This window comes from Larus michahellis, chromosome 9 (genome assembly GCF_964199755.1).
Source record: "Larus michahellis chromosome 9, bLarMic1.1, whole genome shotgun sequence".
In the NCBI taxonomy this organism is placed as follows: Eukaryota; Metazoa; Chordata; class Aves; order Charadriiformes; family Laridae; genus Larus; species Larus michahellis.
In genome coordinates, this window is record NC_133904.1 from 9,347,557 (window position 1) to 9,373,498 (window position 25,942).

At 57.2% G+C, this 25,942-nt stretch overlaps 3 protein-coding genes across 8 annotated transcripts; 1 reads left to right on the forward strand and 2 right to left on the reverse strand.

Annotated features, from left to right (window-relative positions):
- Positions 1-1,128: 1,128 nt before the first annotated feature.
- Positions 1,129-12,850, reverse strand: KIF7 (kinesin family member 7). Of its 4 annotated transcripts, none has more exons than XM_074601116.1 (18): positions 12,424-12,850; positions 10,970-11,170; positions 10,337-10,748; positions 9,052-9,589; positions 8,622-8,759; positions 8,248-8,475; positions 7,651-7,850; positions 7,261-7,367; positions 6,781-6,936; positions 6,240-6,442; positions 5,926-6,123; positions 5,552-5,677; positions 4,254-4,430; positions 3,737-3,952; positions 3,012-3,218; positions 2,427-2,625; positions 2,190-2,333; positions 1,129-1,987 (listed from the first exon to the last, which is right to left on the reverse strand). In XM_074601116.1, the coding sequence occupies exons 1-18, from the start codon at positions 12,725-12,727 to the stop codon at positions 1,605-1,607; spliced, it is 4,137 nt and encodes a 1,378-aa protein (XP_074457217.1). In that variant the 5' UTR covers positions 12,728-12,850; the 3' UTR covers positions 1,129-1,604. The 4 variants fall into 4 exon arrangements, with proteins under 4 accessions (XP_074457217.1, XP_074457216.1, XP_074457219.1 ...); XM_074601115.1 differs by having other exon boundaries at positions 1,129-1,990; XM_074601118.1 differs by having other exon boundaries at positions 9,058-9,589; positions 12,424-12,849.
- A 19-nt stretch (positions 12,851-12,869) lies between these two features.
- LOC141748683 (ras-related and estrogen-regulated growth inhibitor-like protein) lies at positions 12,870-17,579 on the forward strand. The gene is made up of 4 exons (XM_074601119.1): positions 12,870-14,578; positions 15,020-15,073; positions 15,528-15,604; positions 16,178-17,579. The coding sequence occupies exons 1-4, from the start codon at positions 14,440-14,442 to the stop codon at positions 16,601-16,603; spliced, it is 696 nt and encodes a 231-aa protein (XP_074457220.1). The 5' UTR covers positions 12,870-14,439; the 3' UTR covers positions 16,604-17,579.
- Positions 17,580-17,775: 196 nt separating this feature from the next.
- Positions 17,776-25,333, reverse strand: PLIN1 (perilipin 1). 3 transcript variants are annotated; one of them, XM_074600899.1, is made up of 9 exons: positions 25,063-25,333; positions 23,826-23,884; positions 22,238-22,436; positions 22,009-22,091; positions 21,388-21,640; positions 20,997-21,196; positions 20,306-20,458; positions 19,384-19,617; positions 17,776-18,870 (listed from the first exon to the last, which is right to left on the reverse strand). In XM_074600899.1, the coding sequence occupies exons 1-9, from the start codon at positions 25,289-25,291 to the stop codon at positions 18,499-18,501; spliced, it is 1,782 nt and encodes a 593-aa protein (XP_074457000.1). In that variant the 5' UTR covers positions 25,292-25,333; the 3' UTR covers positions 17,776-18,498. The 3 variants fall into 3 exon arrangements, with proteins under 3 accessions (XP_074457000.1, XP_074457001.1, XP_074457002.1); XM_074600900.1 differs by having other exon boundaries at positions 23,826-24,002; positions 25,063-25,126; XM_074600901.1 differs by having other exon boundaries at positions 23,826-23,916; positions 25,063-25,120.
- Between the last annotated feature and the right edge of the window lie 609 nt (positions 25,334-25,942).

Here is a 25,942-nt window from a genome sequence, read left to right on the forward strand (position 1 = left end):
GCCTGAGATGTAGCCTACAAGGGGCTAAAATGGTGCGTTATCTTGGAATGACTGTTCTTTCCCTTAGGATAGCAATCTGTGCATGGCAGGATATTGGGGAAGTCACCCCCCTGTGAATGGGATGGAATATAGAGGAAGCAGAGAGCTATGAAGACAGAGTGAGGTCATCCTGAAACCAGGCATGGCACTGCAGAAGTTTGTTTCCTGGCTTTAAGGGGCTAGATGGTTTTCAATGGAATTTGTTTCCTGGAAGCACTGTTTGTTACAGGAAAGCTGGCTGTTTCCCTCTGCCGAGAGAAGGGGGAATGGTGTGCTTATCAGTGATGATTTTGCTTGTGTGAGAGGTGCACCTGCTTCAAGGATGTGGATTGATACACAAGTACGGACCTCCAAGACTACTACTTACTTCCAAGTAGGATGGATTCATCTTTTCTCTGCTGAAGATCTTTGTTTTCAACAGCAGAAAATAAGGGCTCTGAACTTAAATCTCGTGCAGCTCAGCCACACCTAGAGCTCTCAGTAATATCCCCCCTCAAATCCATACCCCTACAGGCAAGATCAAGTATGCAGGAGGAAGATCATAAGGTGGTTCCTACGTCAGATGGTGGGTCTTGATTTGGTGTATGTTACTCCTCAAGTGGTAGCTGTGCACCTTGTGATTTTAGGCTGAAGCAGTGGCTTGCTTTTTGGGGTCAGCTGCCGTTTCACCCTGCCTTGCCCTTAAAGCAGGTACTGGGGCTTTCATTTCTTGCTCTGCCAGAATTAAACTTATGTCCTCCTTCCTGAGGTGGATGGTGTCAGTGTGAAGTTGCAAGTTTCTGTTTAATCTCCCTTACATCCAGACTGGAAGTTTTGCTTAAAGCAGCTTATAGGCTAGAGCACAAAATGGCACTGAACCAAGGTTGCTTTTATCCTGGAAGCTTCAGACAATTCTAGTGCTGTCTGGAGCTGCTCTTCCTGCAGCAGCTCAACGTAGGAAGCCTGCCAGCTCTGACTGAGCACTTACAAAGCAGGTATTTAAACATTAAGGCAACACGGTGACAGCAGCCGAGTTCCCATGCAGTGAGGTTTAAATAGAACTCCTTTCCTACACACCCAAAGTGACGACTGGAGCCTCTGACAAGTGACTGCTTCATAAAACTCACTCTGCTTTATTATAAAAGTTACCAGTAGAAATGTAAAAAACCAAAGTTACTACAAAAAAATCTATGTACAAGTCCTGCAGGATCGCAGAACATCTCCCTCTGAGGCTGCTAGGGCTGAGAGCAAGCACTGCAGCAGAGGTTTCCAAGCTGTAAACAAGTTTTTTAGTGTTAAGAGGCATCTCCCGCTTCCCAGTGTTTAAGCCGCTGAGGGTGTGGGAGGAAAGGTGTCCAGCCAGCGCTGCCTGGACTGGCAGCAACGTGGAGAACACAGACTGGTGCTCCCACACCTTACATGTTTGCTTCCCTTATGATGAAAAGTTACACCTTTCTCTTCCTCAGGCCTCTGAAATGTAACAGGTTTGTCGCCGGGCTGGCTTCAGGGGCAGGAAGGCTCTTAAGCTCACCATCAGCAATATCTGCTCCTCCCTGCCCTGTGCCGGGTAAGCGTTAAGCTCATGTCTAGAGTGGGTTCTTCCTCACGTCTATCATTGCTGGGTGGTAAGGCACTGGGGTCATGTTCAGGCTGGCTCTGCGCAGCTCCCGGCGGGGCTTGGAGGCTGGAGCGAGGGTCCGTGGTGGGTGCACCTCGTGGGGCTGCCCCGCTCTCAGCAAGTGCTCGGGATCCCTCTGCCGAAGGTCCCCGGGGCTGTCGTTGGGCAGGGAGGAACGCCGCCACGTTGCTGGCAACGGGGCGTGCACCAGGTCCCTGCTCTCATCCCTGACCCAATGGCTTTCTTCAGCGACAGCCAGAGGCATGGGCTGCTCCCCAAGGCTGGATTCCTCGCAGGTCCCGAGCGCGGGGGGAGCTCTGTCCCCAACCCCATGAATGCTTCTCTCCATCCCTGCTGGGAAAGATTGGGGGTACAGCGAGATGAGTATCAGGATCTCTACTTTTTTCATCAAAATCAGTACCTGTAGAGCACTTGCTCAAGGCCATCAATCACCTGCTCCGCTCTGAGCTCTCACTGCCACGGAAGGGAATTTAAACTCCCTTACTTTTAACTTGATAGGAACAGTAAAGCCCCGTCCTGGGTTTCCTCTCACCTCTGGTCTGCCCAGGATGGAGGTTCATGAGCCTCTGGTTCAGCTCCTGGTTTGCCCGCATATAACGGCTCAGCTCCTTTTCCAGCACCTGAATCCTTGCCTCATACTGCAGCTTGCTGCTGGCCAGCCCCTCATCCATGTGCTCTACAAGGGAAAACAAGGCCGTTTCAAGCTGTGAGCCCCGTGAGCTACAAAAGCAGTGCCACTGCTGCCTGTTTCAGGAGCCTGGGTGGTTACCACGGCTCTGCTGGAGCAGTAACTGCATGTTCTGCTCATGCTCCTTCTGCTGCAGGGTGAGCTGACGGTCCATTTCCAGGCGCTGGCGCTCCACGGCTGCTTCCAGCCAGTACACCAGCTGCTGCTGCTCCTCCAGCTGCATCTCCAGCTCCGAGAAGGCAATGTGCTGCCTGTGCTGATCTTCTCGCAGCGTCACGACCTGGCCAGGGTCCAAGAGCAAGGAACATCTCAGCTCCTTCAGAGCTTGGGAAGATTTCGTGCCCCGCTGAGCCTGATCAAGTTAGTATTTTGGTACAGCATATGAAGGTTAGTAGTTCTGGGGCGTCCCAGCTGCCTCAGAGGGAAGAGCAATGTGTGGCTGCACTGATGTGTCAGAGCCACTGCAGGGATCCATGCATCCTAAGACTAGTTAAGCCCTTCTCCCAGGTGTTGGGATAGGTGGGGATCATGGTGCTGTGGCTTTGTGGCCTGACTTTACAGCGCAAAAGTACAGTAGGAGGCAGGCAGAAAGCTTGAAAGTGAGGAAAACAAGAGTTTAGTCAGATACTGCAGCTCCCACCAGCACAGAGGGCAGCTGTCTCCCACCTTGTCGAAGTACTTGCAGAGCAGAGCTCGGGTCTCGGAGGAGGAAAGGTAGCTGAGCTTGGCCATGAGGTTCATCTCGCACTGGGACAGGAGGCTGGCCGAGGCCCGCAGGACTCGTTGCCTACACGTAATAGACTCATTCTTGTACTCGATGGCTGCATCCAGAGCCTCGATTGCCTCATCCAGCTGGAACAAGATCCGTTCTTCCTGCCAGGGCAAAGCTGTGGTTAACTAGGGAGCAAAGGGTTTGCTCTGTCTCACCTTGCCCCCCACCTCCCTTGTCACCTCAGTAGTCCTGGCACGAAGTTGGGATATGCATGGTTTGGAAATGTGGGGGAGCATCTGCTATTGACCCCATGCTCAGGTCTTTACCTGAGCATAGAATCATAGAATCATTTGGACTTGATGATCTTAAAGGTCCTCTCCAACCTAAGTCCACCGCTAAACCACGTCCCTCAGCACCACATCTACACGTCTTTTAAATACCTCCAGGGATGGTGACTCCACCACTTCCCTAGGCAACCTGTTCCAATGCTTGACAACCCTTTCAGTGAAGAAACTTTTCCTAATATCCAATGCAGCTTGAGGCCATTTCCTCTTGTCCTATCGTTTGTTACTTGGAAGAAGAGACTGAGCCCCCACCTTGCTACAACTTCCTTTCAGGTAGTTCTCTCTTCCTTTCGCATGCTCTTGCAAGCAGAGCAGCCCAGCCCAAGAAGAGGTACCTCGGGGGACAGCAGGGTGCCCTGACGCAGCTTGTTGTCGAGCTCCAACCTCTGTTTGAGCAGCTGGTCCTTCTCCTGGCGCAGGCTGTTGATCTCCTGGCGGATCTGCTGCTGGTCGTGGGCGCTGCCATGACGCAGCTGCCCGTTCTTCTCAGTCAGCTCCTTCTCTAAGTGCTCCAGGCGGCTGGACACACGCACTATGTCATCTGTCAGGGCCTGCAGCAGAAGATGCTCGAGGGGATCTGCTCTAAAGGCAAATCAGCCCCCCAGCCCCTTTCTACTCCTTCCACAGGTCAAGCAACCACACACACCTAAGCTAAGAGCTACCAAAACAACTGCCTCAGAGGCACAGCACACGCAGGGTCTCCTGCAGAGGCAGATTTGCTACTCACTTCCCAACACTATCTCATCCTGATATGCAGCCCTCTGCCAGACACAGGATGGCACACGGGTCTTCCAGCCTCCCACCTCTGCTGGAAATCAAGCAAGGGGTTGAGGTGTCATGCTCTTGTCCTACCTGGCTGGAGCGCAGTCGTTTGCTCTCCAGGCCGTTCTTCTCCTGCAGCAGGGCTTCCTTTTTGGCCACGATAGCTTCCCGCTTCCGCAGCTCATCTTCCAGCTCATCCAGGGCCCGACGCTGCTCGAGAACTTTATCCATCTCCATATCCAGCCACTTCTTCTGTTCCTCAATTTTCTGATGGAAGGAGAGGCAAAGGGCATGTGCATGCACGCGGACAGCAGCAGCAATGCCCAGGACTGCTAAAGAGTAATGGGGTTGAGATCAGAGAGTTTTGAGTTCATCTCTGTTAACCCCTATAGCCCAGACTTCATAGAATCATAGGGTTGGAAGGGACCTCTGGAGATCATCTAGTCCAACCCCCTGCCAGAGCAGGGTCACCCAGAGCAGGTCACACAGGAACACGTCCAGAGGGGTTCTGAATGTCTCCAGAGACGGAGACTCCCCCACCTCTCTGGGCAGCCTGTGCCAGGGCTCTGCCACCCTCAAAGGAAAGAAGTTCCTCCTCATGTTTAGATGGAACTTCCTATGGTCAAGTTCGTGCCCGTTACCTCTTGTCCTGTCGCTGGGCACCACTGAAAAGAGCCTGGCCCCATCCTCCTGACACCCGCCCTTTCAGTGTTTATAAGCATTGATAAGGTCCCCCCTCAGTCGTCTTTTTTCGAGACTGAAGAGACCCAGGTCCCTCAGCCTTTCCTCATAAGAGAGGTGTTCCCGTCCCCTAATCATCTTGGTAGCCCTTTGCTGCACCCTCTCCAGCAGTTCCCTGTCCTTCTTGAACCGGGGAGCCCAGAATTGGACACAGTGCTCCAGGTGCGGCCTCACCAAGGCAGAGCAGAGGGGGAGGATGACCTCCCTCGACCTGCTGGCCACACTCTTCTTGATGCACCTCAGGATGCCACTGGCCTTCTTGGCCACAAGGGCACATTGATGGCTGTGCTTCACTGGTTTTATCCTTCCAGCTGCTCTGAGAGGGAGAGCTGAGCTAACTCCCCAGCTGCCAAGGAGTTCTTGAGGGCCGCATCTCCCACCACCCTTCTGCTGACAGACAAAATTTCACAGCTGCTTTACCAATGCTAGGATTTAGAAGAGAATACTGGTCCTGGGGGTAAGACAAGATGTAAGTTCTCTGCTACTAAACACAAGTGACATTATGGACTGTCCTCCTCAAGGGCAGGATGGGCTATGTCCCGTCTCAAGCTGAAACCCCTGCTTCCAGGCCTCCCCCATCAACCACCAGTACGCCACAGCAGTCCCCTTGGAACAGGACGGAGGCGGCAGGCTCGCTCTGCCTGTACCTGCTGCTGCTCCAAGCTGATCACGGAGCCGTTGCTGCCGCTCCGCCGCTTCCTCTGGAAAGCTGCAATTTCCTCTGTTTTGATGCGCAGGATTTTCTGGTGCTGCTCGTGCTTCAGTTCCAGTTCCTGTATGGGAAGGAGCAGCTGTGAACCTCGAGAGGCTTCTTTGCCCTAGAGCCAGGGGCTGAGGGACAGGTTGTGTTCTCTGCTAGCTCTTTGGATACTCTTAAAAAAATTCCACTCTCCATCCCCATGCTCTCCAAGACAATCGCAGACCCCATCAGAGCTACACCAGCCTGCCCAGCAGCTTGCAGAGCCCACCCATCATCGTCCTCACAAATACCGCAGTAGCACAGCTGCTCCTTCGCTCTTACCTTGACTTGGTGCTGTCGCTTATTCACCTCTGTCTCCAGCCGCCGCTTCTGCTCGCTCTCCTCCCGCAGCCGGCGCTGCAGCTGGCCCTGCTGCCGCCGCATCACCTGAATGTTCCTCTCCAGCTCCTGCACTCGCTTCTCGCTCTGGGCCGAGAGCGACACCAGCCTTTCTGTTGCCTGCTTCTTCTTGCACAGAACCTGCCGGAGGGTGAAAGCTGCCCTTGGGCTCGGCGTCTCCCCCATGCCCTTTGCAGAGATGCCCCCAACTCTGCCCCTGCCCACCTCCCCAGGTGGGTAGAGCCCTTCCCACTCACCTGTGCCTTGCTCTGTGCGGCTGCCACGCGCGTGCGGTACTCCTGCAGCTTGCGCTTCTCCCCGGGGTCCCACAGCTCTTTGCCCTCCAGCTCCTGGAGCTGCTTCTGGCTGTCGCTCAGCTCTGCCCGCACCTGCTCTGCCTCCTGCTCCAGCTCGCTGATCTTCCGGCAGTACTGCCTGTTCAGAGCCTGGGCGTCCTTGCCTGCAACACACCCCCCTCCGCCGTGACCTCCAGGCCCCCTTCCCTCACAGTCAGGATTCTGCCCAGGGACGGACCTTTCCTCTCTCTTCCTCCTCAAGTATTCTTGGCTACAGAGACTGAATGCTCCTTTGCCCTCAGTTATTCCAGGGGAGAAACCAATGGGAAGGGACTCATTCAGCTGGAGGGAAGGAGAAACACTGCTCTCCTGCTTACATGGGAGAGGACTGGGCACAGACAACACTGGGAGGGAAGGTGAGGATGGGAGTAGAGACCAAGTATCCCAACTAGGAGCAGACTTCATAGGGAATGCACGCAAGATCCTACCGGCAGCTATGTACCTGTCTTAATGAGCTCTGTGATCAGCTCCTCCTTCATGCGGATGTTGATTGCCAGCTCTCGGATCTTCTGCTGTGCTTGCACCAGCCTCCACTCGGAGTCCTTCCCTGGCAAGTGCTCCCTGGGACCGAGCAGCGGCTCCTGCTTCCTGCAGACCTCTGCAACGCAAATTCCCAGGTAAGGAACGTTGTGTCTTAGCAGCTATAGGTGACAGAAGGACAATCCATCCTCAGATCTGTAGCCAAGAACTGACACAGCACCACCCAGAGTCACCCCCAGCTTCCACCAAAACACACAGTTCTCGCCAGACCCCAGCAGTTCAAGTTTCTCCTTAACAAAAGCAGCCAGATTGTCACCTGCTCCATTTTTGTCCTCTGGTCTCATCCAGGTGGGACACATTCCCTTCCTATCAACAGCACCTGTGAAGCACCACCAGCCCTAGGAAAATTGTCCAACGACCTACCCCTACAGTTGCTACTTGCCTTTTAACAGCTCCAGCTGCTCCTCCTGAATCAAGGGGGCATTGCCTCCATTTGGCTCCTCGCTCAACTTGCAAACCTCTTTCTTGCTCCAGCTTTGGATCCCGTTTCTAGAAGGAGCAGCAAATTAATCAGCTGGGTCTGGGCACTGCCAGAGCTGTTCCCAGTAAAGACCCTCATGATCCACAAGCTTCAGGAGATAGAAACAGTAGCTATGGTCAGGAAAGCTGGTAATTAGCTGCCCAGCAAGCAGGCAGCTGTCTCAGCAGAATCACTGACCCCAGAGGCAGCGTTTGCTTCTACATCCTACATGAGAGCTGAGATGCGGAGGTGGGACAGCCAGGTCACGCACCTACCAGGGCACTGCATGGTGCTGGGACAGCCTCAACTCACCGGCGCTGGGACAGGGACCGTTTCTGTTCCCACTCCTCCTCCTCCTCTCCCGAGGACACCTCCGCTGGCTTCTCCGAGTCCTGGTTGAGCTCCTTCCTCAGCACCGTGGCTTTGATCTCCGGATTGCCACTTGGACACTGCGTGTGGTTCAGGTGCCAGCCTGCCAGGTCCTCCTCCTGGAAGGAGGGGTTGCTGTCAAGCTGCTCGGGCAGAAAATCGGGAAGAGAGGAAACGTGCCGTGTGAGAGCCCATATTAGAAAAAAGCAGCGCTCAGCTGGGTGTCACTGCTAGACAAGAGAAGACGCAACAAAATGGAGCTGAGCGCGTTTGCTAGTTGCCTGACCTCCTGCCCTCTGCTGCTCACAAGCTGAGCAAGTTTGGGACCTGCCCGTAACATCGAAGTAAAAGCCTCAGTTTTGAAGTTGGGCTGGTCTTGCCAGAGTTGTGAATCTCTTCGGATGCGAACACTGAGCGCAGTCCTCCAGACTGCACCTCTGACAAGGTTCATGTTCAATGGTGGGGAAAAAATTGTTCACCCAGTGGAGCACCCGAGTGAAAAGGCAACAACTCCTCAATGGCACAGACTTGCACCCTCACCTTCCTACAAAGGTCTCTGCCGCTCTGCTCAGTGGCAAGGAGCCTCGAGGGAACCCCGCTGAGGCCATGGGATGAGGCAGCATCCAGCGGGGCTGTGTGAGGTCTCTGGTCGGCAGTCACCAGGTGAAGGTTTTCCAGCAGTTCTGGTACACACAGGTTTGGCATTGCCATCTCCAAGCGCACGTGCAGCTCTGAGATCTTATCCTGCTGCTCCTGCAGCTTGTCGCTCTAGGAGGCAACGAGAAAAACATTGAGTTTGTACACGTGGATCACAGACCTGCTGCAGAAGAACCTGAGAGCTGAGCTGTGCTCTCCTGGGGAGGAAGGGGAGGAGTGGGGCAGGCCCCTACAAAGACAGCAGAGCCCAGAAGTACCTGCAGCTTGTACTGCTCCATGGCATCCTCTAGGGCAGCCAGGAAATCACGGTTTTCCTCCTCCAGGCGCTCCACTTGCCTCTGCAGTTTGGCCACCTGCTCGTCTTTGATGGACTCACACCCCTTCTCGGTGTTCATCTGCCCCCCGGAATACAAGAGAGGCAGCATCAGCATCCACCTCTGCCCTTCCTTTCCCATGCTGGACTCTGCAAGGGCACAGCAGCTCTGCAGACCCAGATTTTTCCTACAAAATAGGTGTCTCTGCTGCAGCTGAATCCAACCTCTCCCTGCCTGCTCCAAGGACCACATCTTTCTGCCTCCCTACGGCTTTGTGGACAGGTTGCTTCTCCTCCTCTCCCTCTACTGACCCTTCCACCACGCGTTCAGTGACCATCAGATGAACCCAACCTCAGAGCTGCAACACACCAACCGTTACCTGGGCTTTTCCCAGATTTGAGCCTTGTGCCTCGGGGCTCTGGTCTTCCGCGGAGGTGCTCTCGATGCCGCTATCTAGCCCGGCTGAGGTCAGCTCGCTCCTCTCGCTCTCCACCGCACACAGCCACTCCTTAACCCGCAAGATCTGCTCCACCGTCAGGTTACTGTCCTCCTGCAGCTCCATCAGCAGCCGGTACGCGGCGTCGGTGCAGGTCCGGTAATGCGCGCACTCTGCCAGCAGCCGAGCCGTGGGATCTGGCACGCATCGTTTGGCGGTGGCCGAGCGGTTGATGATACGGGTTTCGGAGCGGTGCCGCTGTTCCAGTGCCTTCTGCAGGTTCTTTATCTGCCGATGAAGCTCCTCAACGTGCTCCGTCTCCTTGCGGCAGTTCACCACGGCCTTGTTCTGGATGTTTTGAGCCCGGTTGGCATAATTCAGCGTGTTGAGGCTCTCATCGAAGTCGGAGGAGGATGGGCTGACACAGGCTATCATCACAGTCTGGGCATTCCCACCCAGAGAGTCTTTCAGGATCCTAGGGAAGAGCAGAGTCATTAAAATAGATGAAATACAAAATAATGCATAACCAGAAGGTTTCCAATCCTTTTCAGATGTTAAGCCCAAGCAAAATGATATTCTTGCTCTGTTCAGCACTGTTTGGCACTAGTGAAGTGAGCAGGATCGTCAAGCAGAGGAATAACAGTTTGCGCTGTGTCAAGTTTCCATCTGAATAATTCCCGAGGCTGGGAGCTCCCTCACTCTGTGATCACTGCTAGGCACGTGCTCCATGGGAACCTGCTGGAGATTGCTCAGGCCACCTACTTGAGCTAAAAACTAACTGTCAACTACCAAAGAAGCCTACTCGAAGGACTTTTTATTCATTGCCAGGCAGGAAGGGCAGGATGACCCTTGGTGACACCCCATCTCAGCTTCAGCAGCATGACTTATGCAAGCCCCATCTTCTGCAATAAGCTAGTCTCTCGTTTCTGTCCTGGCTTCATTGCTGCTCAAGCTTCCCTACGTGAAGACCTGCACAGAGGGCAGACCTGTAAACTGCTGTGAGGCACAGCGGGTGAACTGGCCCCATAGCATCAAGTAGTTGGTCTGAGAGCCCGGTGTGACAGCAGAAGGGACAACTGGCCCTGCAAGCTCCTCTTGGCGAGCCTGGGGACTCCGCCACCAAACCCGGCAGGCTGGGTATGGGAAAGGCAGGGAGAAGCATCAGCTCCCTCCTGTTGGTCCAAGAGCCCGTGAGACCTGGGGGTCCCGGTCCCAGCTGTACCTGGTAATTTTGGAGTCCCTGTAGGGAATGTGGCTGCTTTTCCTCCGAGGGTCTCCCAAGGCACTGATGACATTGCCCAAGGCTAGGAGGCCACTGTTGATCTGGATGCTCTCCTTCAGCCTCTCCCCTGTGTTTCCCGTCTTCACAATTCGCTCTGAGCCCGCCAGGTCCACAAAGTGAAACTTGGAAACCAGGACCTGGCCTGAGGCAGGGACGGAGGGGTGGTGGTGGTGGAGCGGGAGGCGGCCGGCCCTGCGCCGCTGTTCCATGGTCACCGTGAAGATGGTGTGCGAGCGGCTCGACTGCCTGTTGATGTGGGTAGCTCCCGTGTGCTTGGCTGTGTTCCCCATCTCCAGCAGGCTCAGCACCTCGTCCAGCCCTTCCACTTCTGACTCCTTCACACCACAGAGCACTGCAACGGCAAACGGAGCTGTGGCTGGGAGGCACAGGCTGCCCGAGGACAAAGCTCCTCTGCACAGCCTGGTGCCATCACCCTGCCCATATTGAGCCACGCACAGACCAGCTTTCCACACCAAACAGGACAAAGCACAGCAATCTGCTGCAGGAGAGGGATAGAGGGAGGGACCTGGCTCTGCCTTCAGCGACAGATAACCCAACCCTGGCCACACATACCAATGTTCCCCTTGTCATCCTCCCGGATCTGGATGTCTTTGCTGGCTGTGTCCACCTGCAACAAGTCCCGAAACTCCTCCTTGTACACCTCCAGGTAGGATACTCGGACCGTGTAGTCAATCAGGTCATTCTCATCGATGAGCCTGAAGGTCTCAGCCATGGCACGCGGGATGATGCCCTGCTCGTCTTCATTGATGGAAGCTGGCAGAGAGATGGACATGGTGACGAATGCCCGGGAAGCCCACGCTGGGGACGGAGCCGTGGGCAGGAGCTTGCCTGCAGCACACGCGTCAGCTGGAAAGGAGCAGCCTCCCAACCCTCCCGCAGCTCAGCCCTCACAGCCTGGATTAAACATCCTTCTGAGCGTTTCTATGCCGCAGGACCTCGGGGCAAATCCTATCCCACCGCCGTGCTGGATTCCAGCAACGCTGGTTGTTTCCAGTCCTTCCTCAAGAAGGAAAAGGTACGTTAGCATTTCAGCAGGTAGCAAACACCGTGCCTACAGCTATGGCCTGCTGTCCTTTGAAGCCAGCATGACTCCACACTTTTCCCAGCTCCGAGAAGGTTTATTTTTTGTTCTGCAGCCTGCTCGTATCTGGCCACAGACTCTGCTGGCCAGATTTTACATGGTTTTTACTTTTGTCTCCAACAGCCATATAGAAGAGCAATCCCCAAATTTGGTGCAATGATAGCCCGAACTAGGAAACTGAAAAGAGAGGTAGACTGAAAGCATGGAAACAATTTAATGTTTATAAACTATGCAATTAACTAAAGCTGACTGAAAGGTTTACAGTACACCCTCTGTAAGATATCATAATACCACTAAACCAGCACTTACAGAAAGGAACGGTTTCCTTTTTCCTCATCTCCTTCACATACACAAACGAACAGGACTAACCCCCACAAACCTCCCTCTCCTTAAGGTTTATTTTAGGACAAAGCTGACAGATTCAAGCCAGGTGAAGGCAGTGGTGCCCTGGGAAGATCACCACCACCTGCAGACCAGACATGGTCTTCTTGCTTGTCCTGCAGTGGTAGAGGGGAAATCCCATGCGCTGGCATCTCAAAGAAGGTGTTGTTCGTGGGGGGGTGCTTACAGCCGCGTGGGTGGGTGCTGGGGTGGGCAGGATGGGTTGGTGGGCTTGGGCTGGCAGGATCAAGAAGGAGGGCAGGGTGGCTGGACTGATTAGGATGGTGATGTTTGGAAGCGATGGTGGATGTGGATGGAGAGAGCAAAGTTGACGGGATGGGTGGGGATGGCAGCATCGGTGAAGTTGGTGGGTCGGGAGGGATGGCTGGGATGGTGGCTTGGCTTGGGATGGAGGGAGGTGGTGATGTGGCACTGGTGGGGTTGGTGGGGAGCGCAGAGGATGGTGGCGATGCCGGTGGGATGGCGACGCTGGTAGGATGGCCATGCCGGTGGGCAGGGTGCCACCGCCCGTGCCGCGACTCACCCACGCTGGCCTCCCCGATGGTGTAGGTCTTGCCGGAGCCGGTCTGCCCGTAGGCGAAGACGGTGGCGTTGAACCCGCGGAAGAAGGCCCGCAGCAGCGGCTGGACGCAGGCCCGGTAGACGGCCGCCTGCCCCGCCGCCTCGGGCAGCACGGCGGCGAAGCGGAACCGGCGGCGCCGGCCCAGCGCCACCTCGCCGGTGGCGGCGTCGCCCCGCAGGCAGGGCCGGTGTCCCCGCAGCGCTTCCCGGGGCAGCAGCGGCCGCACCCGCACCGCCACCCGCACCGCCGCCCCCTCCGCCGCCATGGCGGCACCCGCCCGGCCCCGGCGCGCCGCGATGGCGTCAGGCGGCTCCGCCCGGCCCGGCCCCGGGGGCGGAGGGCTCTGTCGAGGGGACCTCACCCCTCCTCGGGCGGAGAGGGGGCGGGCGGCGGGGGTGGCGTGGGGAGGGGGCCGGGGACACACAGGGGCTGCGGCAGGTCGGGGGCGAGGGGTGCGGACTCCCGAGGGGCCCCATCGCTTCTGAGGCGCTCCACCGCTCGTGAGACAGCACTCCACCGCTCGTGGGATGCTCCGTCACTCGTCAGACAACGCTCCATCACTCGTGGGATGCTCCGTCACTCGTCAGACAGCAGTCCATCACTCGTGGGATGCTCCATCACTCGTCAGACAACGCTCCACCGCTCGTGGGATGCTCCGTCACTCATCAGACAGCAGTCCATCACTCGTGGGATGCTCCATCACTCGTCAGACAACGCTCCACCGCTCGTGAGATGCTCCATCACTCATCAGACAGCAGTCTATCACTCGTGGGATGCTCCATCACTCGTCAGACAACGCTCCATCGCTTGTGAGATGCTCCCACCGCTCGTGAGACAACGCTCCACCACTCATGAGATGCTCCATCACTTGTGAGACAACACTCCCATCACTTGTGAGCTGCTCCATCTCTCACAAGAGACTCCATCGCTCTTGAGATGCTGCACCACTGGTGAGGCAGCGCTTCATCACTTGTGAGATGCTCCATCACTCATCAGACAATGCTCCATCACTTGTGAGATGCTGCACCACTTGTGCGCTCCATCACTCATGAGATGCTCCCACCACTCATGAGACAACACTCCATGACTTGTGAGATGCTCCCGCGCTCACAAGAGCCTCCATCTCTAGTGAGATGCTGCACCACTTGTGAAACAATGCTCCATCACTTGTGAGATGCTCCATCACTCAGGAGACAATGTTCCATCACTTGTGAGATGCTCCGTCACTCGCCAGACAACGCTCCATCACTTGCGAGATGCTGCACAGCTTGTGAAACACTGCTTCGTCACTCGTGAGACGCTCCATCACTCGTGAGATGCTGCACCACTCGTGAGAAAATACTCCATCACTCGTGAGATGCTCCATCCCTCACAAGAGACTCCATCTCTCATGAGACGCTTCATCACTTGTGACACACTCCATTACTCATGAGACAAAGCTCCATCACTTGTGAGACGCTGCACCACTTGTGAAGCAATGCCCTGTCACTTGTGAGATGCTCCACCACTTGTGCAATAACACTGCATCACTTGCGAGTTGCTCCATCACTCACGAGATGCTCCACCACTCGTGAGACATTCCACCGCTCCTCACAGGCAGCTGCGTGGTCACCGTGGGGAAGGAACAAGGGGCTTCATGGCCCTGCCAAGGGACAGCATGCTCGAGGTGCAGGCGTGGGCAGCCTGCTGGGATGCGGTTTGTGGAGCAGCTGGTGCAGCCAGACGGTGCTTCCCGGCTGCCTGCCGTGCCGGGGGATGGCAGTGCTGGCTCTGGGCGCTGACGTACGTTAGTGACGATCTGAGTGATAACAGAGTTCTTCATCTGGCTGCCCGCAGCTCTGGCTGCACCGCCCCTGCGGGGAGGGGTATGGCCCTCGCCGGTCCCCTGGGTGCCTTGGGAAGCGCTGGCTCCTCGGCTGCGCGGAGAGGAGTCGCAGACGCCGCTGGGACCGCCGACGAGGCACAACCGCTCTTGGCATGGGGCTCCGGCTCCCGCTGCGCCGGAGCGCCAGCTTCACCCCCGACCACCCTGCCCTCATGGAGGTGCCTGGCCCCACCGCCCTGAAGATGGAAGCAAACGTCCTCGTTATGGGAGCGGACAACGTGGGGAAATCAGGTAAGAACCGACCGTGAGCTGGGAGCAGGGGGTTCCCAGGCAGGGAGACCCGCTTCTCTCATCCAAAAAAGGGCTGAAACCTCCGCTGCAGCTTTTGGAAAACAAGCTGCAGAGAGCAGCCCCACAGAGCAGGCTGGTGAGATGGGGCTGAGCTCTCGGCTGCGGTGGTGATCCCAGGCGGGGAAGCTGAGCGCAACCTTGCAGGCAGCGGGCGAGGGACGGGGGAAGGTTATTTTCCGCTGAGCTGTGGTTTGCTGATGCTCTGGTTCATGCCGTGCCTCCACTCCCCTCGCAGACCTGCCGAGGGCTGGGAGAAAACCCGAGGTCATTCCTGCTAGTGGGAGTTTACAAGGGGATGGTGCCTGACTCTGCTCTGGATTTAAGAAGGAAAATCCTTCAGGTTTAGGGTTATTCTGACGATGCTCATTCTTCCCTCTGCAGCTCTGACTGTGCGTTTCCTCACTCGGCGCTTTATCGGGGAGTACGGAGACATGGGTGAGTGCCAGGCCAGGACCAGGCCGGTTCCCATTAGGGACTGGGGTCAGGAGGTGATCCAGCTTCTGCCTGCAGGATTTCATTGCTTCCCATCCTCTCCTGCCTTTCTTCAGAGCCTTTACCTGCTCCCGGGGGGTTCGGTGGTTGTAGTTGCTCAGTGACCCATCTCTGCTCTAGAACTGCTTCTCTGGGTGCCATAGGTCCGTGGTGGCAGCTGGTGGCACCAGTGTGCCTGGACTGCACGCTGGGGCGAAGGCAGGCTGGGGCAGACACAACACCCATGCTCTGCGTGGTTGTTACTGTGCAAAAAGAGCCCCCAGACCTTGCCTCGTAGAGCACGGTCTCCCAGGGTGGACGTGACAGGCTTGTCCCCAGGAGGGGAAGACCTGGGTTGAGGGAGCTGTCTCTTGGGTCCGTGAAGACCAATGAGATCTTCGTTCTCATTTTTTGGCAGAATTCATCTACAGCCACAACCTGACCGTGGATGGCCGAGAGATTCTCTTCCACATCTGGGATGTCCCCAATTCCCAGGTGAGAGGGCTCTGCTCCCGTCAACCCGTTTTCACCCTGGAGAGAAAAAACCCCTTTACTAAAAGTTACACGGGGGGAACCATAGGCTGGGAGCTCCAGCTGAGCAGAACTCTTGCGTCAGATGGTTTGTAGGCAACCAAACCCTTTTTGCCTGCAGAGCACAGGGCAGCAGCATTGCTGGCAGGGTAGCAATAGTCACCGTAGCCCGTGGACCTCTGACTGAAGATGTTGGGGCTGAAGCACTAACATTATCAGCCCAGATTGAGCACAGGACCATGCTAATGAAGTGGAAGTGGCGCCCTGAGGTTGCCATGCTGTTATCAGCTGCAGCCTGCAGTGCTTGCCAGCTGGGTGATAAGTGAGGACAGTGATGCTGAATCCCAGATCACGTCTCCATGGTGAGGTCTGCCAGGTCCTGCTCTGCCTTCCTCAGTGCTCCTCTTTCTCTCCACCCTTCTGCTGCTGCTCATTAGCCATCCCTCTCCTGATGGGCTCAGGATCGCCGTGCCCTGTGCTAGGAGGTGTGGAGGGAGGGAAACCGGGTAAAGAAACCTTCCTTTTCTCTTTCCCTAGGAGCAGGCAGAGGAGGGCTCCTCGGAGGAGAAGCGAATCCAGTGGGCAGACAGCTTTGTTCTGGTCTACAGCATCTGCGACCGTGCCAGCTTCAACATCCTGCCCCTCAAAATCCAGTTCATCAAGGCGTCCAAGGAGGGGCAGAATCAGGAGAAGGTGCCCATTGTCATTGTGGGCAACAAACGGGACCTGCACCACCAGCGGGTGGTATCCAGCGAGGAGGGTCGGCTTCTGGCCCTCTCTTTAGACTGTGGTTTCTACGAGGTCTCTGCAGCTGAGGCTTATCATGGGGCCCTCATGGTCTTCCATGGACTGGCCGAGCGCATCCCCGATACCAAACTGGCAATGAAAAAGGGTACAGGGATTCGTGGCATCGTCAAGACCATGTCGGCTGTGTTCGCCCGCAAGCGAACGGACTCCCTCTGAGCTACGGCGTGGGTGTTGCTTCTCTCTCTGCCTGCCTGGCTAGACCAAGCTTCCTCCCTCGCACGGAGATGGTGCGTGTGTTTCCATAAGTACGATGGGTTCCTCGCTGTGCTTCTAATGTCAGGGTCTGTGTGTCTTGCCATACACAGCTGGTGCAGCTGAGGACTGTAGTGCCTTCCTCTTGGCTCCGTGATGGGGCAGAGTCTCTATTCTTTGCCATACCAGCTTTTTAGGTGCCTCCTGCTTTCTCCTTTCGTCCTCCAACACTGGAAACTACCAGGTGATTTTGCCGCCGCTCCAGGCAGCATCATCCCCGTGCTGTTGGTGAGCAGGGTGGACATGCCGCTTCTGCCGAGCTCCCTGTCCCGCGGCTCCTATCCTGGGATCCTCATTCCTGTTTAACGCTCATCAGGGTCCTCTCTGGTAACCCTGGAGCACCCGTGAGCTGGCAAGGCAGGGGTCTCTCCGCCAGGGAGCCATTGGCAGTTCCCATGTGTGGATCACCGTGTCCGAGTGTCCCAGAGCCCGCAGCACCAGGCTGACCCCAGAAGACCTCGGTGAGGGCTGACACCTCCCATCCCACCCGCCTTGCTTTTGAACCATCCTGCTCCTGGTTCTCTCTCCCACTGCTTCCACCGATTGTAGCCGTTTCCCTTGTCCAAGCGCTGTACGGGCTGCGCCAGGGAAAAACCAGGCGTGTGGCTCATTCCCAGGGTGGGGAATCGCACTGTACACTTTCCCAAGCCACTCCTTCTGTAAGGCTGCTTGTCCCCGGGGAGAAAGGGAGGTGGGGAAAGGGGTCACCGGGCTCATCACTGAACCCTTCTGCTGCTGGGAGGTTTTTCCCTGCCTCTCCCCAAACCCTTCCCCTGGTGCGCCTGGGAAAGCAGCGTGTTGTGTGTGCGGTACGGACACTGATTTCTCTGCTGTGTTCTTCTGGAAATGCAATAAATTGTCTTTGGCAGGAAGCCCCCGGCTCCTTGGGGCTGTGAATTTGTACTCGAGGCATGGGAAGAGACACGTACTGTGCTGGGCATGAGGACCCGCTGTCCTTGCCGCAGCGACCCGAGGATGAGTTTCCCATACCCTCTCCCTCGGCCCTGGGTTGGGTACCTCACCCCACTCTGCTTCCTTGTGTTGGTGGCTTGCTCTCGTTAAGCAGCCGAGCAGATGGGGCAAGCGGCAGGTCGGCAAGGTTTATTATTGCAGCAGATACAACAAGGTGTTGCAGGAAGCCAGGGAGTCCTGCGGGACAGAGGGGCTCCAGGAGCTCCACCTGTTGTCACCAGTCTTCTTCCTGACCCCACCATCCATCCCCCATCAACTGGGGGTGGGTGCCCAGGGCTTTCCGACTCGTGAGTCCTGCTGGTTAGTGGGGATCCTCAGCTCCTCCACCGAGGAGCAATCTGTGGCCAGGGATGGGCCCTGCAAGGTGTGATGAAGGGAGAAAGGATGGGGAACCAGGCTTGCTATGGTGATTTTGGATGGTTTTGCTGTCCTTCCTGCTCTGTCTCAGTACTGTTCTCAACATGTAGCCCATCTAAGTCCATGCTATCTAAGCTATAGGGACCACAGTAGCCCAGTGCCGGGCGTGGCTGGTCCCTTTTTCTCTTTTCTGGTCTCACTGCTCTTCCTGCATCTCCTTCCCCTCTCTGTTCTCCTCTGGTCCCACCTCCCTCTACCTTCTCCTTCCACCAACAGGGCTTTTGTCTGCCTTTATTCCCCCATCCTGGCCCTGATACACTCCAGAAGATGACATCCCATGGCATGTCTACCGCTTTGAGCTCCTGTCCCAGTACAGGGGTGTGTGCGGGCGGCTGGCGGGGGCCCAGGTGAAGCGTGCTGCGGGGGGACTAGAGGGGGGCTGGGATGCGCTCGTCGTCCTCCCCACCGGCTCAGTCCTTCTTGAAGGCAGGGCTGTAGAGGTTGCCGTAGTAAGCCCGGCTGTACATGGCCTCGGGGCTGAAGCGGTAGGAGCCCTCGCTCACTCGCCTGTTGTAGGGGGCGAAGGCGGATTTCCGCGGGAGGGGGCACTCGGGCTCGAAGGCAGGGCTGCGGTAGAGGTTATGCCGCAGGAAGAGGGGGTCCTCGAGCCCCAGGAAGGAGAGGGGGTGATGGCCGCGGTACAGCCGCCAGTCGCCCCTTAGCTGGGACTTCTCCTCGGCGGAGGGGGTGGTAGGCTTGGCATCCTCCTCCTTCTGCTCCGTCTCCGGGTTGGGCTTACTGCTGCTGGCTGCCTCCTCTTCCTTTGCTGACTGCCTGCGGAGCTGAGAGGTGGGGTGAGCACCCAGCCAGGCTATACCTGCCTGCCAGCCATGCTCTCCCTGTGCTACACAGCCCCCCCAGAACTAGGGGGACCTTAGGACAAGCCAGTTTGCTCCCTGAGAGGTCCCCAGTGCGGGGGGAGTGGGTGGCTGCAGCCCCCAGGTGGCTGCAGTGGAGACACGATCCCAGGGGAGCAGCGGGGTGGGGGAAAGGAGAGGAGACATGGTCTCAGCCTGAACTTTCACCTTCCCAGGAATTTGTGGTCGCACCCTGGCTTGGGAGCAAAGCCTATGAAGGTGCCACCACTGTCCGACCTGCTGGGTCTATGTGGGGGACTCATAGTCATGGCTTGGGGGATGCTCAGGAGGAGGGTGGGACGGCAGTCTCCCAGCTGCATCCCATCTCCCCACTCTGGTACCTCCTGGCACTGCCCGGTGCTATGGAGTGCTCATGGGAGGAGGCTGGGCAAAATGGGGTTTGCTGGAGGTGGATGGACCTGTCTGGGACAAACTCACCGGCACGTAGCTGTACAGGGTGCCTAGCAGATGCTTGGGGGCACTGACGAGGGTCCCCCCGAGAGCATCCACTGTCTCCATGGCCTTGGACAGCCGTCGCGGGGTGAAGAGGATCAACCCCTCCGCCGCATCCCAGGCCACCGCTGGGACCTTCTTGACGCTGGAGATGCCGGAGGCACAGGCGGTTTGCAGGTTGTGAGCCACGCTGCCCACTAGCCCGGGGCTGTCCCCTGCCTGCAGAGAGAAACCAGCTCAGCTACCGTCCCCGTCCCACCAGCCCCTCCGGGCAGGACAGGGGTGGCCCTGGGCTCCCCATCCCCTCCGCAGCTCAAAGCCCCAGTGCTTTTGGCTGGCTGCTTTGCAAAAGCCACCCCAGCCCTTCGCAGCAGGGTCGTTCCCTCCGGCTGCCCCCACTCCCAGGCCCCCGGGGACCCCCCGCCCTGGGCTGCGCTTCCGCTGCCGGCAGAGGTGAAGGGCAGCGACCCCGACCTGCCGCTTCCCGTCCCCACATCCCAGCGGAGCCGACGTCGGGGACCGTTGCCAGCCCCACCGGCTCACGCCACCCCTCGCTGCTGGGACAATGGGAGAGGGGATTTTTCGGGGTTCTTCAGGGGCCTGGTGCTGACACCCCACAGGAGCAAAGGAGTCTTGGATATACAAGCCAGGGTGACCCTGCCCAGCGCAGAGGCTGCCCACAGCCCCCAGCTTTGGGGGTTCAGGGAAGGGGGATGCTGGGGCTGCCTCCGGTCCCCCTTCCAACCCGTCCTCACCTCCTCCAAGCCACAGCTCCTGCCACAATTCAGGAGGGATGGGGGCCTGGTCCCCAAGGGTATGGGGGGAACATCCCTCATGCTGGCATAGTCCATGGGCAGGAGGATGCTTTGGGGTGCCCCCATTTCACTGCCCCCCCTTTTCTCCATACCTCCTTGGTGTGGTTGTTGTCTTTCTTCCCCGCCTTCTCCTGCTTCTGCTCCGGCACCTTGCTCTGCCGCCGGCTCAGCCAGCCGGCCGTGGTGCTCTGCCCATCACCGTGGACCCGTGGCGCCTCAGGCACGCTTGGCTTGGCCAGATTGCCCTGGAAGGGGAGCAAAATGCCACTGCCCGGGGGGAGGGCTGGTAGGTCCCATCTGCCCCATGCTGTTAGCCTGAGGATTTCACGGGGTCCTGGGGTGTGCCGGGGGCAGAGGGGTTCATTTATGCACGTGGGAAGAAACCCCGGGGGCAGTGGGGAGCTCTGGGATTTAGGCACAGGCCACGGAAGGGGTCCCCACCACAGCGGTGGGTGGGAGAGGAGGGACACGTCCTTCTCTCTGGGCCTCCGGAGGGTCTTTTTGCTTTAGTGAGGATGTTATGGCAAGGCCATAAATCAAAAATATACATCGGGAGCCAGCTAAAAATAACTCATCCTGCTAACATGGTACAAGGCTGTGTGTGAATGTGCCGCGGGAACTGCTGGCCCCGGCTTGTCCCGCTGAGCGGGGGAAACCAACAGCGTTCACGACTCCGCTCTCGGATGTGCTCCAAGGAGGCTGAAATATCTCACCCCAAAGCAGAATGAGCCCAAAAGAAGGTACGGGGGAGCAGGAACCTGGCAGGTGGGTTTTGGCACTCACCAGGATGGGGATCCAGGTGGCCAGCTCCTGCCCTTTGGCTTTGGCACGCTGGAGGCTTTGGGTGGTTTGCTGGTAAGCGCGGTGGGAGACAGTGCTAACCAAGGCGCCAATCCGGCCCAGGGTGCTGGGAGTGCTGGGAGCACTGGGCTGCTGCTGGGAGACCTTTACTGCTGACGCACGCGTTTCTTTGGGCTTCTGATCTAAAGGCAGAAGAACACAGGCAGAAGAGCGGTGGAGGGGTTACGTGCTGGTGGGACAACCCTCCTAGGCAGCCCTGTGCCAAAACCCAGGGGTTTCCTCCCACCACGTGCACCCCATGAGCAAGGTGCCACCCCGGGAACATCCAGCCCTCCCCAGACACCTTCAGATAGGATTTGGGCATCAGGACTACCTGCTTCTTCATCCTCCTCTGGCAGCAGGTACTCCATCAGCTTCTCCAGCCCTCCCAGGGCCGTGTCGACCCCCGCGGCTGCCATCTGGCTCACTGAGTTCCTCCTCGTGTACTTTGCTGTTGTTTCCACAGTGCTCTTGGTGGCCTCATAGCCCTCCGCTGCCAGCTCCATGATCTTATCCATGGAGTTGCCAATGGTGCTTTTGGCACTTTGCAGGGGGGTGGAGATAGTGCCCTTCAGTTCTGATGCAAGCTGCAGGTGCAGAGGTGGAGAACAGTCCTGCTGGTGTGCTCAGGGTGGCATGGGACAGCTGGACAGACCACGGGGGCCCTAGCCATGGCCACGCGAGCAGACAGCCCCAAGAGGGGCATAAGAGCTCTCTTCAGCTGGGAGAGCTGGAGGGACTTCGCAGGGATAGGACATAGCATGCTGTTGACCTATATTTGGGAGGGTTTCAACCACCCCGTGGGCTGCAGGAGCCCCTGGAGGAGGCCTTGCTTGGAGGTGCTGCACTGTTTTCCCCCTGAGCAGCCCATCACCATCCAGAAACAAGCCCAGAGACATCTTGTGAGCTCTGCAGAGGGGTCGGGCGATCCCAGACTGTCCCACCTGTGACTTACCTTGTCGACAGGGTACTGGAGGGCAGGGATCTTCTCCTCCAGGTGGTCCAAGCCCCGGCAAGCCAAGTTGTTAGCCACGGCAACTGCCTTGGCAAAAGCATGGTGGTGGGTTGGTGAGAAAAGCTCCTGGCCTGTGCCAGGGGTCCCTCACGCTAGTACCAGTGCTGTCCCACCAAGGGAAGTTCTGGTGCTTCCCCCCCACCGTGTCCCCCCCGGTGGATGGACTCACACTGAGGCTCCAGCCTGCGCACCACGGGCTCCACACCCCACATGGCCAAGGCGCTGGCACCCTGCACGCCCCGCTCGTAGACCTCGCACACCGAGGCCATGAGCGGGTGGGCCTCCTTGGTGCTGACATAGGTGCGCTGGAGGCTTTCGCAGGTCGAGCTCACCACCGGCAGCTGCAGGACCCTCTGGAGCACGTTCTCCTGTGCATGGTAGATGGGCATTAGTTAGCCAACCGCCCTTCCCTGAGGAATGCCCCATCTCCCGCACACCAGTGGCATTTGGTGTGTTGGAGTGACCACAGAGGACCTCAGCTCACACTGGAGGAGGAGGGCATTTCTCAGACCCCATTGAGGGTCTCCCAGCTAGGTTGCGACACAGCTGTGGACAACCAGGCTGGCTGTTGCTGCTGAAGGAGCAGGGGCACCACAGGCAGTGTCAGAGGGGTGACGATCCCCACTCCCCCCATTTCCCAAGCCCGACTGTCCAGGAGCTCCCCCCTCTGGCTTTCCACCCCGCTCTGCTGCTTCTTCCGTCTGACCCAGCCCTTGCTCCTAGCCTTGAACTAGCAAAGTCCGTTTTGCCTATGTGGCACCTCTGTCCTCTCACCAGTGTGAGAAGCAAGGGATAGAGAACTCAAAAAGGAAAAGGGGAGAGGAGCGGGTCTGTCCTTGACGGCACAGAGGGCTTTGGTAGGACCCATTGCTGTAGGAAGAGGGCACCAGAGCTCTCCCGAGGCACAAGGCACAGCATCCCCACACCCTGCCAGCACGGGTGACGTGGGATGCCAGTATAAACCAGCACAGCTGACAACTGTGTGTGCTGCCAGTGCCAGAGCATGGTGCCAGAGCACCCTCAACGCTGGGTGAGGATAAACATGCAGCTCCAACCCCTGCCCTGTTCCTACGCTCGCCTGGCGCCCACCTGGTGAGGTGAGACAACCGAGAGATGCTGCAGCCCCAGGGGCGGGATGGGGCAAACATTGGCTCATCGCAGCAGCCATGAGGGAAGCGCTCTTTGGGTTGCATGGGACAGAGCAGAAGAAAACGCTGAGCCTTCCCCTGATCACCAGTGGACGAGGGGCTGAGTTTGGCTTCATGTCCCACTTCTGACCATGACTGGACTGTGAATCTGCATGCCTGATAAAAACTATATTGTTTTGTGCTGTGTTGTGCTAATTTTGGCTTGACGTGGAGCCAGCCCTCTCACAAATCCCGTGGTTCAGCAGTCCCGGGGCTCGGGCTGCTCGGAGCAGCACTGCATCCACAGCAGCACGATCGCTGGAGCTTTGGGGTCCGCAGCGGGGACACAGGCGAAGGACAGGCGCTGCCGGCAGATATCACCGAAGGCTTGCATCGCCCAGGGTTAACTTTCTTGATTCTGAACTATTTAATTTTCAAGCATGCCAAAGGTTTTATCCTTTCCCTTTGCTGATGCTCTATATTATTGCAGGTAAAGATCCATATAAAGATAACAGGGGGACATGTGGGACAGCATCAGATGTGACTCGTGTTCATCCGGCAGAGCCGGTATGAGCTACCTGTCGCCCTTGGTGCGCTCTGCCCTCCCCTCTCTCCCTCCTCCCCACCCACCTTGGCGCTTCCATTCTGCAGAGACTGATTCTTCTTCACCGTCATCGCCACGCGTCCACCTGCAAAGCCAAGTTGGGAGCCGCAGACCCTGCTGCGAAGGCAGGGCTGGGCTCGGGCTCCCCCCACTCACTCCTGCACTCCGTCCGCCCCCCGAGCGCGGCGGGTCCGGGAGCTGGGCTGAGACACACACCTCCCATGGGGGCGATGGATGCGGCGTTGCCTAACGCTTGACTTTTTACCAGCTGAGCTGTAAAAACAGTGACACCACGCAGCCCTCCCCTCCTAGTGTGTCTTAACACCCAAAGATGCAAAGAGTTAGTTGAGAGGCATCTAGTTTGGAGGAGCTACGGCACAAGGTAGGATAAAGGCAGAGCTATAAAGCAAACTCAGAGCAACCGGGATACTAATAGATGTACGCGGGGCCAGGGTGAGAGATGCAGGGTGGGAGACGCAGGGTGAGAAGGGGTAAGGCGGCAGGACAGGAGCAGAGAGAGGAGCTGCGGGTCGGGATGTGATGAGCTGCCCAGCCGTGGTCAGCATCTCCCTCCCTCGCATCTGCTGCTCGTGATGCCAGCGCCCGTCCCTGCACAGCCCCACTTTCCACCTGTTTCCATCACAACCCATCAGCTCCCAAACCCGCGCAACTGGGAGGTGGAGCCAGCTGCAAAACATGGCGGGGGCAAAAGAGAAGAGAAGAGAAGGCTGAGGGGAGACCTTATTACAAGTATCTAAAGGGTGGGTTCAAGGAGGATGGAGCCAGACTCTTTTCAGTGGTTCCCAGTAAGAGGACGAGGGGTAACGGGCACAAGCTGGAACATAGGAAGTTCCGATCAAATATGAGGAAAAACTTCTTTACGGCGAGGGTGACAGAGCACTGGAACAGGCTGCCCAGGGAGGTTGTGGAGTCCCCTTCTCTGGAGACTTTCAAGACCCACCTGGATGCAGTCCTGAGTAATGTGCTCTGGGCAATCCTGCTTTAGCAGGGGAGTTGGACTAGATGATCTCTAGAGGTCCCTTCCAACTCTGAAATTCCCTGATTCCGTGAAAAGCACAGCAAAACACCCGTCTCCACTGCTCCCGGCTGGGTGACACCCGAAAGCACAGCTCCAGCTCCCACCCCCGGCACAGACCCCCTTTTCTCAGCAGCAAATGAAATTCAGGAGATTTAGGGAGAGGGGGTGATCCCTGCTCTCACCCCTCAGGTCCCCGGAGCGCCCAGTGGGGACAGGCTACTCACCGAGGGACCCAGCAGAGCAGGAGCAGAAGGTGGTGGCTGCACTGTCCCTTCGCCTGGTTCCTCTGCGAGCGATGTGCGGTGCCCTGGCCACTACCACCACGAGGCCCCACCTCCCAGTTGCGCGGGTTTGCGAGCTGACGGGTTGTGGTGGAAACTGGCCAAAGAGCTCCCTGAAGCCACCGTAATTTGGAACAGATGACGGCAGAAAATCCCCTTTGTCGTCCTCCATGCAGAGCCCAGAAGCTGCAGCACAGCTGGAATCCACCAGGATTTAATGCTGCGCCACCAAAAGAAGATGAAAAGAAGTGACCCTTGGACCTCATCACCTCAAAAGCAATAGATGGTGAGCAGCCAGGGAGAAGGTGAGGAGTCAGGCAGGGTTTGTTATGCACAACGGGAGGAGAATGAATGCGGATGAGATTAAAACCTTCCTGTATTTCTATAGCTTGTGTTATCACCCATGGTGGACCAGGATCCTACCCTGTTGGGAAACACAACACAGACCAAGAACATAGTTTCTCTCCCCAGGAGAGTTCACTAAGCAGAGGGAGCAGAAGGCAGACATGGGGGACACGTCCTGCACAAAGCAATCTAGTTTAGCCAGGCCTGCAATTTCTAAAAGAATCCACCAAGGATTTTGGCGAGGAGGCTTTTAGCTGAGGGTCAGGGCAGACATTGCATTAGGAAAGATCTAGGCATTTAGAGTAGAAAGAAATGGAGGAAAAAATTAGGTTGGAATTGTTCTCTGGAAGTCACCTCATCCAATTCTTGCTTAAAACTAGATGAGGCTGCTCAAGGTCTTATCCAGTCAAGTCTCAAAAATCTCCAGGGATAAGATTCCCATCTCTCTGGGGCCCAGCTCTAGTGCTAACCATGCTCA

Coding starts and splice junctions, on each gene's coding strand:
- KIF7 (XM_074601115.1), bottom strand. CDS start 12,727: ATGGCGGCGGAGGGGGCGGCGGTGCGGGTGGCGGTGCGGGTGCGGCCG. Junction 10,749..10,969: donor GGATGACAAGGGGAACATTG/GTATGTGTGGCC, acceptor TTGCCGTTGCAG/TGCTCTGTGGTGTGAAGGAG. Junction 5,678..5,925: donor AGCGACAGCACCAAGTCAAG/GTAAGAGCGAAG, acceptor CTTCCCATACAG/GAACTGGAACTGAAGCACGA.
- LOC141748683 (XM_074601119.1), top strand. CDS start 14,440: ATGGGGCTCCGGCTCCCGCTGCGCCGGAGCGCCAGCTTCACCCCCGAC. Junction 14,579..15,019: donor GGACAACGTGGGGAAATCAG/GTAAGAACCGAC, acceptor TTCCCTCTGCAG/CTCTGACTGTGCGTTTCCTC. Junction 15,074..15,527: donor CGGGGAGTACGGAGACATGG/GTGAGTGCCAGG, acceptor ATTTTTTGGCAG/AATTCATCTACAGCCACAAC.
- PLIN1 (XM_074600899.1), bottom strand. CDS start 25,291: ATGGAGGACGACAAAGGGGATTTTCTGCCGTCATCTGTTCCAAATTAC. Junction 22,437..23,825: donor TGCAGAATGGAAGCGCCAAG/GTGGGTGGGGAG, acceptor TACCATGCACAG/GAGAACGTGCTCCAGAGGGT. Junction 21,641..22,008: donor TCCAGTACCCTGTCGACAAG/GTAAGTCACAGG, acceptor CTGCACCTGCAG/CTTGCATCAGAACTGAAGGG.